The sequence below is a fragment of the Scyliorhinus canicula genome, chromosome 16 (genome assembly GCF_902713615.1).
Source record: "Scyliorhinus canicula chromosome 16, sScyCan1.1, whole genome shotgun sequence".
Classification (NCBI taxonomy): Eukaryota; Metazoa; Chordata; class Chondrichthyes; order Carcharhiniformes; family Scyliorhinidae; genus Scyliorhinus; species Scyliorhinus canicula.
In genome coordinates this window covers 85883643-85898860 of record NC_052161.1, presented here as the reverse complement: position 1 = coordinate 85898860, position 15218 = coordinate 85883643, and the positions used below count along the sequence as shown (strand labels likewise).

The 15218-nt window shown below is 51.4% G+C and overlaps 2 protein-coding genes across 5 annotated transcripts in view; both read left to right on the top strand.

Moving 5' to 3' along the window:
- LOC119951007 (zinc finger protein 384-like) overlaps window positions 1–1326 on the top strand; it is a 25052-nt gene extending 23726 nt beyond the window's left edge. The window contains exons 4-5 of the mRNA XM_038774039.1: window positions 308–369; window positions 995–1326. Coding sequence (XP_038629967.1) covers window positions 308–369; window positions 995–1204 — 272 coding nt within the window. The 3' untranslated portion in view covers window positions 1205–1326. The remainder of the gene's footprint in view (window positions 1–307; window positions 370–994) is intronic.
- Window positions 1327–8174: 6848 nt separating this feature from the next.
- LOC119950953 (collagen alpha-1(IV) chain-like) lies at window positions 8175–11587 on the top strand. Of its 4 annotated transcripts, XM_038773973.1 has the most exons (3): window positions 8175–9134; window positions 9171–9921; window positions 9966–11587. In XM_038773973.1, exons 1-3 carry the CDS (start codon window positions 9047–9049, stop codon window positions 10906–10908), a joined length of 1782 nt encoding a protein of 593 aa, XP_038629901.1. In that variant the 5' UTR covers window positions 8175–9046; the 3' UTR covers window positions 10909–11587. The 4 variants fall into 4 exon arrangements, with proteins under 4 accessions (XP_038629901.1, XP_038629902.1, XP_038629900.1 ...); XM_038773974.1 differs by having other exon boundaries at window positions 8175–9242; window positions 9797–11587; XM_038773972.1 differs by having other exon boundaries at window positions 8175–9921.
- Window positions 11588–15218: the final 3631 nt, after the last annotated feature.

The following is a 15218-nucleotide window of genomic DNA, read 5'->3' as shown; positions in this document are numbered from 1 at the left end:
GTCGGTAATGTTGAGGGAGTACTCCCTGAGAGTACTCGATGTAGGTGTTACACTGTCGGTAATGTTGAGGGAGTACTCCCTGAGAGTACTCAATGTAGGTGTTACACTGTCGGTAATGTTGAGGGAGTACTCCCTGAGAGTACTCGATGCTGCCACTGGGTAAAAATGGCTTGAATTTAATGTTCTTTATTGTCACAAGTAGGCTTACAAGTAGGCAGTGGTTACTGTGAAAATCCCCTCATCCCCACTTTCCGGCGCCTGTCCGGGTACACGAAGAATTCAGAATGCCAAATGACCTTATTTACAGGAAGGTTAGCATGTTCCCCCTTTGTCAGTTTCCCGTTTTCAGAGGGAGCTCTGCATAAGTGGGTGAGACTTTAGTGGGTGAGACGTAGAATAATACCTGAAGGAGGCCGTTCAGCCCATTGAGTCTACACTTTGAAAGAGCACCCTACCTCAGCTTACCCCAGGGGTTATTCCTGTAACCCATAACCCCACCTAACCTTTAAACACCAAGGGACACTTTAGCATGGCCAGTCCAGCTAACCTGTACCTCTTTGGACTGTGGGAGGAAACCGGAGCACCTGGGAAAAACTCATGCAGACACTGGTAGAATGTGCAAACTCCACACAGTCACCCTAGGTTTGAATTGAACTTGGGTCCCTGATGCTGTGAGGCAACAGTGCTGACCACTGTGGCACCGTGCCACCCTTCTGGGGCTAGTCGTGCTCTGCCTTTGTTCGATTCTCGTTTTATAAAGGGAACCCAACGTTTTGTCCTTGGGAGGGCTCGATGCTGACACAAGGTATAATGTGGGGTGGTTACACTGTCAGGGTATTGTAGAGGGAGTTCCATATTGCACCTTTCCATGGAAGTGCTCAATACTGACACTGGGTATGAAGTAGGGTGGGAGGCATGGGAAGGGTTGGGGTTTCGCTATCGCTGGGGGAGATTCTCCAATGTGAAGCCTTGTCTTGTCTCTCTTCCCCTACAGGAGACCTACCTGATGAAACACATGAGGAAACACAAGGCACCTGAGCAGGGACCCGACCCTTTCGGTGCCTCCTCGGCTGCGCAGGTTCCGCCCGCGGACGCAGCCCAGTGCTCTTTTGATCTCTTGGCGTTCAAGCCTGACTCGCACAAGGACCCATGCCTGACCGTCAGCGCGAACGCACTCCAAGTTGACCAGATGGGAGGCTCCTAGGCCATCCGGCCTTGCCCTTGACCCTTTGGCACCCGGTTTTGGCCCACCGTTTCCTCCCCATCCTAACACGCTCCCACAAGGACTTAGGGTGGGAGTGGGGCAGAGGGAGGGCAATGGGGGGGCGGGGTGGGGATGCAAGATCTGAGGGTGAAATGGTCAGGCTGACTGGAGGTGGGGAGGGGGATCTCAAAATGGGGGCTGATGGGAAGGGAGGGTATGGGACCTGGTTTCCACTCTCTCTCAGCTCTCAACTGTGCTTGAGGGCTCCTGCCTCCACCATGCTGTGCGTCATGGACTCGTCCTTTGGCCCTTGTGATCCAATGCCTAGGCCTCGGGCCTTGAGATTGAGGCTGAATCTTCCCACCTCTCTTCCCGCTCCCTTGCCATCAATGGTCTTCAGTGGATTTCCATTTTTATTTTGTCCGTCTCTCTCTCTCTCTCTCTATACATATATATATATATTATTTGTCTGTTTTTTAATCCTTGCATTTTTAATGTCGCCCAATATTTTTACTCTTTGTGTACCTTGAATGTTGGCATCTTTCTCTCAGTCTCTCGCGCACGCTCTTGCTTTCTCTCTCTCTCTCTCTCGCTCTCTCTCTCTCTCGATCGCTGTGTCTCCCATTTTTTTGAGGGAGGCCAATTAGAGATTGGGCTTTTATGTGGTCGGTTGAGTGTGCTGGCTGGGGTAGTTGGATATTGAAATCATCCCCTCCCATGCGCTCCCTGTCCACCCCCGAAACAAAGCTTGAGAAACAGAGAGATTGTGTGTGTGTGGAGAGGTGGCTGGTTGGTTCTCCTGTGCCCTCGCTTGCGTCAGGTATCCGCCTCGCCCCGGTGCCCGCTTAGCCCTGTCGCTCGCCCCTTCCGTTGGTGCACCTTCCGTTCCATTCCGCGACACCTTGGTAAACTCGCGCTATAGATTGTTCCTCGGGACGGTGTAGAGAGAGCTTATTCTGTATCTAACCTCGTGCTGTACCTGTCCTGGAAGTGTTTGATGTGGGCAGTGTAGAGGGAGCTTTACTCTGTATCGAACCCTGTGCTGTACCTGTCCTGGGAGTGTTTGATGGGGACAGTGTAGAGGGAGCTTTACTCTGTATCTAACCCCGTACTGTACCTGTCCTGGGAGTGTTTGATGGGGACAGTGTAGAGGGAGCTTTACTCTGTATCTAACCCCATGCTGTACACGGCCTGGGAGTGTTTGATATGGACAGTGCAGAGTGAGCATTATTCATACCCCTGTCCGGTGACCCATGCGCGGTGAGTGGGGTGGGGGGGTTGGCTGGGTTGAAGAGTGTCGGTTCATCAGGCATTGTTGGTAACATGCGTGGGTCCCTGGAGATTGACTTGGGAAAGCTCCACTGAGCTCTGCCCCATTCTCCCGCTCGGGGGCACGGGGTTGGGGGGAGGTTGGGGGCGCGAAGGGAGCAAGCGAGCAGTTGGGCGCATATGGGACTGGCAGAATCAACTCTGGGCACATTGCCGCTGAAATGTGTAAATAGGCAAGAAAGAATGAAAAATAAAAATGGTTTTTCCTTTCATTTCTGTAAACCCTGGTTCGCTGTGTTCTGTCGCGTGTGCGCACATGTTTTCTGTGAAGCCCATCTTCCGCATGCGCTCCTGCCTGAAATCTAACCCACAGAGTTACTGATCTTTGAGAGTGAAATTCATCCTCATTTCTGTCTTAAATGGGTGACTCCCTTACTATGAGATTATGCCCTCTGGTCCTAGACTCTCCCACAAGGAGAAACATCTTCTCACCATCTACCCTGTAAAGCCCCCTGACAATTCTATATGTCTTAGTAAGATCTAAGCTCCAATGAGTACAGGCCTATCGTACTCGAGCTCTCCTCATAAGAACATCCCTCCATGCTGGGGATGGACCGAGTGAACCTTCTCTGAGCTGCCTCCAATGCCAGGATGTCTTTCCTTTGGTAAGGGGACCCAAACTGTTCACAGAATTCCAGATGTGTTTTAACTGGTGCCTTGTATAGTTTTAGCAAGACTTCACCATTTTTATACCCCATTCCCTTTGAAATGAAGGCCAACTTTCTGTTTGCCTTCCCTATTTCCTACTGACCTAACATGCTAGCTTTCTGTGATTGATGCACAAGAACATGCAAATCCCTCTGTGTGGCAACTTTCTGCAATCTCCCTTTTTTAAAAAAGTATTTGTTATTTTCTTTTTTCACAATTTCTCCCAAATTTACACCCAACAACAAACAATAATCAGTAACGAATGTAATGTTTGGCACAGGGCTAAATCACTGGCTTTTAAAGCAGACAAAGGCAGGCTAGCAGCACGGTTCAATTCCCGTACCAGCCTTCCCGGACAGGCGCCGGAATGTGGCGACTAGGGGCTTTTCACAGTAACTTGATTTTAAGCCCACTTGTGACGATAAGCGATTTTCATTTCATTTAATGTCAATCCCCATATCAATAATAACGATCCCATCCTCCCACCAAACCCCAAACATTAGCCCGCATGTTAACATAAACAAATGACAAAAAAGAATCCGGAATCACCCATGGTCACCATTAACATGTACAGTCTCTCTCTCTCTCTCTCTCTCTCTCTCTCTTCCCACCCCCCCCCCCCCCACCCCGCCCTTAGTGTTCGATGTGATCCAATTCTCGAAAGAGCATAATGAATAATTCCCATGAATTGTAGAATCCCTCCATCCTTCCCCTCAGTTTAAATTTGACCTTTTCAAACTTGAAGAATTCCAGCAGGCCCCCCCGCCACGCCAGGGCACAGGATCCGCCTTCGGGCGATCAACGAGGCGATGGCTACAACATCTGCCTCCGCGCCCGTTTCCAACCCCAGCTGGTCCGACACCCCGAATATGGCCTCCCGAGGGCCTGGGTCCAGTTTCACGTGCACCACTTTAGAGATTACCTTAAACACCTCCTTCCAGTAATCCTCCAGCTTTGGACAGGACCAAAATGTGGTTTGCGCCCCCCCCGGCAACATTCACACACATCTTCTATCCCCTTAAAGAGCCTGCTCATCCTCGCCAAGGTGTGCTCTATACACCACCTTCAGCTGTATCAGCCCCAACCTCGCACACGAGGTGGAGGCGTTCACCCTCCTGGGCACCTCACACCAGAACCCCTCCTCCATACCCTCTCCCAACTATTCCTCCCACTTTGCCTTGTCCCTTCTAGCAGCGCCTTCTCCTCCTCCAAAATAGCTCCTGTCCCCCTGTTGTCAGCACCTCCTCCAGCAATGTGGAAGCCGGCTCTACTAGGAAACTCTGTATCTCCTTTCTGGCAGTCTCGAACCTGCATGTATCTAAACATTTCCCCCTGCTCCAGCCCCATACTTCGCTCCCAGCTCCTTCAATCCCGCAAAACGGCCCCCAAGAAACAAATCTCTTTGTGTCCTAATTCCTTTCTCGTTCCATCTCAGAAAATTTCCATCCCGCTTCCCTGGCTCAAATCTATGGTTCCCCCGAATCGGCATTTCCCTTGACCCTGTCCCCAAACTGAAGTGCTGTTGAAACTGCCTCCAAATTCTCAACTAAGCTATTACTACCGGGCTCCCTGAGTATCTTCCCGGAGCCTTTGGGAGTGGCGCTGTCGCTAGCGCCTTCAATCCTGACCCCCTACCCAAACTCTCCTCCATTCTGACCCATTGGGAATCAACCCCTCTGACCCAGCTCCACACCTTCTCCACCTTCGCCGCCCAGTAATAATACATCAGGTTCGGGAGACCCAAACCCCCTGCCTGCCTTCCTCTCTGTAGTAGCACCTTTTTAATTCTGGCCACCTTCCCTCCCCATATGAACAAAGTAATCCTTCCCTCAATCTCTCTGGAAAAAGCCTTTGGCAGGAAAATTGGCAGGCATTGAAAAATAAACCGGAATCGCGGCAGCACATTCATTTTAACCACCTGTACCCGACCCGCCAGTGACAGAGGGAGACCATCCCACCTTGCCAGATCAGCTTGCACCCACCCCACCAAACTAGAAATGTTGTACCTACGGAGCACCCCACCCCCAGTCACGAGCAACCTGCACCCCAAGGTATTTAAAGGGAGTCCCTGCCTTACGGAATGGCAGCCCCCCCCCCCCCCCCAACCCCCCTGGCTGACACAACAAAATATTCGCTTGTCTAGATTTGTACCCCGAGAAATACCCAAAGCAGCTCCAGTATTCCCCCTATTGACACACTTGGTTCTGACACGTAAAACAGCAAGCCATCGGCAGATAAGGACACCCTATGCTTTATCCTCCTGCACTATCCCTTTCCAAACCCCCGAACTTCTTAATATGATGGCCAATGGCTCAATCGCGAGTGCAAACAGCAGGGGGAACATAGGACATCCCTGCCTAGTCCCACACTTATTTGTGCGGACACTGGCCCTCGGCTCCTTATATAATTACTTTACCCAGTCCACAAATCTGGGTCCAATTCCAAATCGCTCCAGAACAGCCATCAAGTACCCCCATCAGCGCCCAATGCCACAACCATCTCTGTTTCCTTCCCCTCCGCCGGTACTATAACCACATTCTGTGCCCTAATGTTTGAAAAGAGCTGCCTCCTTCTCACAAACCCCGTCTGATCTTCACCTATCACCTTCAGGAGACACTCCTAGGGGCTTTTCACAGTAACTTTATTGAAGCCCACTTGTGACAATAATCTATAAAAGGGGCTGGTTTAACACCGGGCTAAAGAGCTGGCTTTGAAAGCAGACCAAGGCAGGCCAGCAGCGCGGGTTCAATTCCCTTACCAGCCTCCCCAAACAGGTGCCGGAATGTAGCGACTAGGGGCTTTTCACAGTAACTTCATTTGAAGCCTACTTGTGACAATAAGCAAATTTCATTTCATTTTATAGCCTACCTGCCAGTACCTTCGCCAATATCTTTGCGTCCATGTTTAAAAGTGATATGGGCCTAGACGACCCACATTCCGTCGGATCCTTGTCTTTCTTAAGTAACAGGGAAATCGATGCCTGCCCCAAAGTTTGTGGTAACACCCCCTTCCCTATCGCCGCCTCAAACATCCCCACCAGCGGTACCAGCTTATTTTTGAATTTTTTATAATATTCCACAGGAAACCCATCCGTCCCCGACTGCATCCTCCCAATCGTATCCTTTATCTCCTGCTCCACTATCGCTCCTTCTCTCCTCGCCCTGTTCCCCTTCCCTAACCTCGGGTACTCCAGCCCATCCAGAAATTCCTGCATCTCCCGGCATCCCCCAGGTAGCTCTGACCTGTACAACCTCTCATAGAATTCCTTAAATACCTTGTTAATCCAATCTGGAGATACCACCAACTTCCCTGTCCTGTTCCGCACGGGGACACTGTCCCTTGCCGCAGCCTCCCTACGCAGCTGACCCGCCAACATACTGCCTGCCTTCTCTTCATGCTCGTAAACTGCCCCCCTTGCTCGCCTCAACTGGTGTACCACCTTCCTGGTAGATAGTCGGGCAAAGCTCGCCTGGAGTTCCTCTTTTCCAACAGCGCTGGGTCCCTATCTCCTGCATTCCTCCTGTCTACCTCCAGCATGTCATCTATTACCCTCTGATGTTCCAACCTCTCCTCTTTAGCCTAGCCTTGAACGAGATCACCCAACCCCTCACCATCACCTTTAAAGCCTCCCAGACAACCGCCTTCGACACTTCACCCATGCAGTTATAACCTACATATTCCTCGATTACTTTTTCAATTTTGGCACAGAAGCCTCGCACTTGAGTCTCTGTACCATCCCCTTCTCCAGCACCATATCCACCCAATGCAGGGCATGATCTGATATTGAAATTACCGAGTACTCCGACCCTTTAACCCCAGCCAGCAAAGCCTTCCCCACAACAAAAAAGTCTCTCCGCGAGTAGACCTTATGGACCGCTGAGAAAAACGAGTATTCCCGCTCCCTTGTGCAGACACCTCTAAGGGTCCACCCCTCCCATTTCCACCATTAGTCCCCCCCCCCCCCCCCCCCCCCCCCCCCCCCCAGGATGGGACCAGAAAGCGTGGTTGTGACCTGTCCAATTTTGGCTCCTGCACCAAGTTCCAAACCCCCCCCCCCCCCACTATCAGTTCATGTGTGTCCAAGTCGGAGATGATCCTACACACCTTTGCAAATCCCACATCGTCCCAGTTGGGACCATATATACTTATCAGCGCTACTAGCCGCCCCTTCAGCGCCTCTGTCACAATCACATACCTACCCCCCTCATCTGCAACCACCTTCTCCATCTGGAACTGTACCTTTTTGCTGACCATCACCGCCACTACCCCTTGAGCTCTTCCGTCAAATCCAGAATGAAGCACCTGACTAACCCAGCCCTTTTTAAGTCTCGCTTGGTCCTTCACCCTCAGGTGAGTGCTACATCGGCCTTCAAACTTTTAAGATGCGCAACCACGCTTGACCTCTTGATTGGGCCTCCCACCACCTCATGTTCCACTTGACTATCCTAACTGAGGGTCTCTTACCCCTCCCCCTTCTTATCCACCATCATCATACCACCGGGCCCTGCTCCATGAGCCTGACCCATCCCTTTCGATTATTAACATTGAACACCCTCCCAGAATCCCCTCCTGCACTTCCCCTCAAAAAATCTCACCTAGTAACGATCCCCTCCACTTGCTCGCCTCGTAGGCCCATCGAAACCTGCTAACCAGGCTCCAATGTCCGCAGCCCTCCTCTCACTGCACCGTTCACTAGCTGACTTTAGATAGATGGCTGGGTGGTGTCGTCCTCCCGTGTCCCCCCCCCCTCCCCAAAAAGGCATTCTGTCTCCTCCCACCCAGTCCCAGAAGAAAAAGAAAAACAATCCAACCCATGCAAGTCAATTAAATAACATAGAACGGTTGCAGCAAAAAAAATGAGCAAAAATGCCAATCAAACCAAACAAAAACTTAAATTCTATGACAATGTGAAGTCAAGTAAGTTACAATACAGGTCAGTGAAAAGAAAGTTATAACATTTATACATTTTCCAGCTCCCCAATCACAGTCCACGATCTGTCTCCCAGCTCCACTCCTCACTTCTGTCCCAAGCCTCTGCCTTCATGAACACCTCAGCCGCCTCCACCGTTTCAAAATAAAAATCTTTGATGTTGTACGTCACCCTAAGCTTTGCCGGGTACACCAGACCAAATCGCAGCCCCTTGTTGTACAGTGCCGCCTTCACTCGGCTGAACATCGCTCGTCTCTTTGCCAACTCCACCGTCAAGTCCTGGTAAATCCGAACTCTGGCACCATCCCACTGCCCCTCCCGCTTCTGCTTCGCCCAGTTTAACACCTCCTCCTTCATGTGGTATTTATGGAAGCAGATAATTACTGCTCTCGGCGGCTCATTTAGTTTGGGTTTCGGCCTTAACAACCGATGAGCTCATCCATCCATTCTCTCCCCTTTTGTGTTCTTTTGACACCGTGGTCTCGTGTGCGGTCAACAGCAGTCCTACAGGTCCCCGAGTCACCAGGCAAGTGAATTAACCAATAATTCTTCTAAAAAATACCCCAAGTCTATGTCCCTCGGCTGACCAATAATTACAATCACCAGGTTTGTAAATTCAAACACAATTACTGTTTATTTTTATGAAGAACTATAATAAGATATGCAATAAATGCAACTGGTTAATTATTAACTAATTTCACATTCGACTTTAACTTGCCGCCCCACTATATTATATCGATATATGTGAGCCTGTATGCGCACACACGCACACAACACAGACAAACAGATGAGTGGAAAGGGGTTAAAACAATAAGCAAAAGAGAAAGTGTTTCTTAGCACATCTTTTGTTCACCGCAGCAGGCTTTCTGGGGAGAGATGGCACTCTCAGCAGGCTTTCTGGGGAGAGTTGGCACACTCAGGCTTTCTGGGGAGAGATGGTACTCAGACTTTCTGGGGAGAGTTGGCACACTCAGGCTTTCTGGGGAGAGATGGCACTCTCAGCAGGCTTTCTGGGGAGAGATGGTACTCAGGCTTTCTGGGGAGAGTTGGCACACACAGGCTTTCTGGGGAGAGATGGCACTCTCAGCAGGCTTTCTGGAGAGAAATGGCACTCAGGCTTTCTGGGGAGAGGTGGCACTCTCAAGCTTTCTGGAGAGAGATGGTACTCAGGCTTTCTGGGGAGAGATGGCACTCTGAGCAGGCTTTCTGGGGAGAGAGATGGCACTCTCAGCAGGCTTTCTGGGGAGAGTGATGGCACTCTCAGGCTTTCTGGGGAGAGATGGCACTCTCAGCAGGCTTTCTGGGGAGAGAGATGGCACTCTCAGCAGGCTTTCTGGGGAGAGAGATGGCACTCTCAGCAGGCTTTCTGGGGAGAGAGATGGCACTCTCAGGCTTTCTGGGGAGAGAGATGGCACTCTCAGCAGGCTTTCTGGGGAGAGATGGCACTCTCAGCAGGCTTTCTGGGGAGAGAGATGGCACTTGCAGCAGGCTTTCTGGGGAGAGATGGCACTCTCAGGCTTTCTGGGGAGAGAGATGGCTCTCTCAGCAGGCTTTCTGGGGAGAGATGGCTTTCTGGGGAGAGATGGCACTCAGGCTTTCTGGAGAGAGATGGTACTCGCAGGCTTTCTGGGGAGAGATGGCACTCTCAGCAGGCTTTCTGGGGAGAGATGGCTTTCTGGGGAGAGATGGCACTCAGCAGGCTTTCTGGGGAGAGATGGCACTCTCAGCAGGCTTTCTGGGGAGAGATGGCTTTCTGGGGAGAGATGGCTTTCTGGGGAGAGATGGCACTCAGCAGGCTTTCTGGGGAGAGGTGGCACTCAAGCTTTCTGGGGAGAGATGGCTTTCTGGGGAGAGATGGCACTCTCAGCAGGCTTTCTGGGGAGAGATGGCTTTCTGGGGAGAGATGGCACTCTCAGCAGGCTTTCTGGGGAGAGATGGCTTTCTGGGGAGAGATGGCACTCAGCAGGCTTTCTGGGGAGAGGTGGCACTCTCAGCAGGCTTTCTGGGGAGAGATGGCTTTCTGGAGAGAGATGGCACTCAGCAGGCTTTCTGGGGAGAGGTGGCACTCTCAAGCTTTCTGGAGAGAGATGGTACTCAGGCTTTCTGGGGAGAGATAGCACACTCAGGCTTTCTGGGGAGAGATGGCACTCAGCAGGCTTTCTGGGGAGAGAGATGGCACTCTCAGCAGGCTTTCTGGGGAGAGATGGCACTCTCAGGCTTTCTGGGGAGAGATGGTACTCAGGCTTTCTGGGGAGAGATGGCACTCAGGCTTTCTGGGGAGAGATGGCACTCAGGCTTTCTGGGGAGAGATGGCACTCTCAGGCTTTCTGGGGAGAGATGGCACTCAGGCTTTCTGGGGAGAGATGGCACTCAGCTTTCTGGGGAGAGATGGCATTCTCAGGCTTTCTGGGGAGAGATGGCGCACTCAGCAGGCTTTCTGGAGAGAGATGGCACTCGCAGCAGGCTTTCTGGGGAGAGAGATGGCACTCAGCAGGCTTTCTGGGGAGAGATGGCACTCAGGCTTTCTGGGGAGAGAGATGGCGCACTCAGCAGGCTTTCTGGAGAGAGATGGCACTCGCAGCAGGCTTTCTGGGGAGAGAGATGGCACTCAGGCTTTCTGGGGAGAGAGATGGCACTCACAGGCTTTCTGGGGAGAGAGATGGCACTCACAGCTTTCTGGGGAGAGATGGCATTCTCAGGCTTTCTGGAGAGAGATGGCACTCGCAGCAGGCTTTCTGGGGAGAGAGGTAGTCGGTTCTCCCTGTGTGCTGCCAGAATTGAAACCGAAACGCCTTAGGATTCTGAAAGGCGTCCCACTAGAGCAGGGTCCAATCACCAACTGTACCAGGCAGAACACGGCATTTTCTGGCCACCATCCAATCAATTAAACCGCATCCCCAACCCATCTCTTCCACTGGATCCTAAAAGCCTGCCATTCCAGTTTAAACCAGCAAATGACCTCTCCTTATACTTTGGGATTCTTCCTGCTTGAGCTAAAGATGCATTAAATAGACATGTCCGTTAATCATCCATGGATCAACATTAAGAACAGCAAAAATAAAGGGCAAGTGAACAGGAAGGACTCTTAATGCTTTGCCCAATAAAGGACTACGTTCTTGACCACCCTGCCCACCACCCTGGATGAGCGTGTGGTCAATTTCAGCCCCACAGACCCTGAAGTCATAACACAAGTAAATTAACCAATAATTCTTATAAAAATACCCAAAGTCTTTGGCCCTTGGCTGGCCAATAATTACAGTCACTGGGTTTGTAATTGTAAGTACAATCGCTTAATTTATAACTAGAACTATCATTAAATATGCAGTAAATACAACTGGTTAACAACAAGTTAATATCACCCACTTTACCTTTCTCACCTACCCTCACACACGACCGACAAACACGGGTTGAAAGGGGTAAAATAACAAGGTTGAAAGTTAAAAATTAGAGTAGATTAAGGAGGCAGCATGGTCGCACAGTGGTTAGCACTGCTTCCTACAGTGCCAAGGATCCAGGTTTGATCTCGGCCGTGGGTCACTGTCCGTGTGGAGTTTGCACATTCTCCCCATGTCTGCGAGGGTCTCACCCCCACAACCAAAAACGCTGAGCCGAGTAGGTGGATTGGCCACACTAAATTACCCCTTAATTGGAAACATGTTTTTAAAAGTCTTTGCTCAAGGTGGTGGTTCTTTAGCACACTTTCTCCACAGCAAGTTGGGACTTCTGGTAACAGGGATGTGGTGAGCAAGCGCACATCAGGTGGCTCTCCTCCAGAATGCAGTAAAATAGGCGTTTTTGGCCGAATAGAGCCCAAAAATTCGGACGGATTCAACTCCTGAAGAGAAAAGGCAGGGAAGAAAAGCAATGTGCCAGCAAGCAGTAGCTCAAGAGGCTGCAAGAAAGCCAGAAGCAGTGGAAAAAGGCAGAAGCAGCGAACAAGCGAGTTGGCGGACCCACAAAGCAAGGGGTCCCTATCCACCCCCAAGAGATGGAGACCAACAACCCTGGAGATGGGATGGAAGACATTCTGAACCAAGGAATTAACTGCCATTAAAGAAGAGACCAACGTGGCGATCCAGGTGGCAGTCAAAGTGGCAGAGGCCTTGCAGATAGGGTTCGATGGGATGGGGAGGAAGCTGGAGGCTCAGAGAAAGACAATTGAGGAGCTTGAATGGTATCAACTGACCAGAGCGACAGGATCATTGCCCTGGAGGTAGAGATGAACAGGTTGGTGGTGACCCAAGGGAGCCTGAAGGGGAAAGTTGAGGACCAAGAGAACCGGTCTTGGCGACAGAATAGTGGTCCTACCAGGGAGGATTGAGGTCAGAGACTTGACTGACTACGTTACTCAGATGCTGGGTAACTTGGTTGGAAGGTACAGCTCCCCCAAGCCACCGGAGAGTGACAGGACCCACAGGTCACTCCGACTGAAGCCCAAGGCCGGAGAGCAGCCGAGGATGATAATTGGCAAGTTACACTGGTACCAGGATTGGGAGAGGATCCGGCGTTGGGCATGGCAGACCAAAGCGAGCTGTTGGGAAGGGCACAGAATACGGGTGTACAAGGACATTGGGGCAAACCTGGCAAAGTGCAGGGCCGAGTTTTACCACCTAACGGCACTGTACAAGAACGGTATAAAATTCGGGATGTTATTCCCTGCCAGGCTCGGGTGACATTCCAGAATAAAGAACATTATTTCACCACCCTGGCAGACGGGGACACGTTGGTGCAGGTGAATGGCCTGGACAAAAAGCAGAGGTGGGGAGGTCGCAGAGAAATATAGAAAAAAAGTTACGGGCATCGACAATTTGCGCATGGGACAGTACTGCTTCACTTTGAGCAAGGACACTAGCTCAAAGGAAGGAAGGGGCGAGAACAGCGGAGCGCAGGAATGGGTGAGGAGGAGTCAGAGGATGGCAATGGATCAGGTATAGGAGGGGTTCAGAGCAACTCCGGGAGGGGGACCACCACAATAGCGGGACAAGCTAGCGCTAGGTAGGAAGTATGAGAGAGAGGGAGGCTGCAGTGTATCTCCCAGCGGGGAGAGAGCACCAGGCTTTGGGAGGGTGGAAGGTGGGAGGTGAATGGGGGGGGGGGACACACACTTGCCGACCATGTTGGGTGCCTCCTGGCCAAAGGGCAACTCCGGAGCGCAAGGGCCCAACCACATGGTGGGTACGGTGACGGCAATCATTTTGGACAGCCCCCTAACAAAGGGAAACTCCAGAGTGAAGGGGCGCATTTGCAAGGTAAGAATGGTTGATCCCGCAGGACGGAGGGGACAGAAACTCTTTCTTCCTCCCCCTCTCCCCCCCCCCCCCCCCCCCCCCCAAGACAAGTAAGGGGACTTAACGGCCCAGTGAGAAGATCCAGAGTCTTCGCCCACCTGAAAAGTATGAAAGCCGACATAATCTTCCTCCAAGAGATCCACCTGAGGGGAAAGGAATGACTGCGGGTAAGGAAGGGCCGGTGGGGCCATTCCTGCTACAGGGGATAGCTATTCTGATAAGCAAGAGAACAGTGTTCATGGCAACAAAGACTGTTACAGATCAAGGAGGACAGTACATTATTGTCAGCGGTGTCCTACAGGGGGTGCTGATTAGTCCTGATTAACATGTACACACCCAACTGGACAACATGGAGTTTGTAAAAAAGACCATTGTGGAAATCCCTGAAATAAATACGCACCGACTGATTGTGGAGTGGGGGGAACTTTAACTGTGTACAAAGTCCATTGACAGACAGATCAAACTCTAGAACTAGGAAAACGACAGGCATGGCTCGGGAACTGAGAGCGTTCATGGAGCAGATGGGGGCGGTGGACCCATGGCGGTTCCTGCACCCAGGTGAGACGGAGTTTTTGTTATTCTCACCAGCACACCTGCATCAACTTCTTTGTAGTGGGGAAATCAGTGCTTCCAGAAATAGGGAGGAATACTCCGTGATCATCATCTCCGACCATGCTCCACATTACATGGATGTGAGGTTGGAGACGGGCCGTGCCCAGCGCCCCACATGGAGGCTGGACACGGACCTCCTGGCTGACAAGGCCTTCTGCCTAAAAACATCACAGGCCTTAGGTGAGTACGTTATTAACAACCGGAACGGGGAGGTCTCACCTTCCACATTCTGGGCGGCACTGAAGGCTGTGATTAGGGGAGAAATTATACCCTGCAAGGCTCGTAGAGTTAGGCTAGAAAGGGCAGCCAGGCAACAACTGATCGACTTCATACTGGAAATTGACAGAAGATACTCCGAGGCCCTGATCGTAGAGCTTCTGGCAGAGAGGATAAAGCTACATATGGACTTTAACCTGCTGTACACCAGGAAGGCAATGCATCAACTCCGCCAGACATGAGGGATCTTTTATGAGCACGGAGAGAAGGCTGGCCCCCTACTAGCTCACCAGCTGAGAAAGCAGGCAGCCACGAGGGAGATAGCGCAGGTGAAGGACAGCAGAGGCAGACTGATACCCGAACCAAAAAAGGTCAACCAAGAGTTTGAGGCCTTCTACCGAGGAATGTATACCTCTGAGCCCCACAACGGGAATGCGGAGATTAAACGGTTCCTCGAAGAACTGGACGTGGCAGTCATGGGGGATGATAGGTGGGGGGAGCTGGAAGCACCAATAGGACTGGGACAGATCATGAAGAGCAACAACTGCATGCAGACGGGGAAGGCGCCGGGACACGTTGGGATCCCGGCAGACTTTGCTGAAAATTTGCACTGGCTCTCACCCTGCATCAGCAGGAGATGTTCACAGACTCATTAGTGAGGGGCACTTTGTCGCCTACGCTAACACAGGCCACAATGTCACCAGTGATGTCCAAAAAAAGACAAAGACCCGATGGAATGAGGATCATGCAGACCCATTTCGCTGCTTAATGTGGCCGCGAAAATACTCGCAAAAGTCCTGGCTCAGCAGTTGGAGAACTGTGTACCAGAGAGGGTCGCAGAGGACAAGACAGGCTTTGTTAAGGGTAGACAGCTGACTACGAACATCAGATGGCTGCTGAAAAGTATACTGAACCCATCTGGGGGGAGAACACCTGGATGCAGAAACAGTTTGGTAGAGTCGGATGGAAGTATTTCATTGAGGTACTGGAA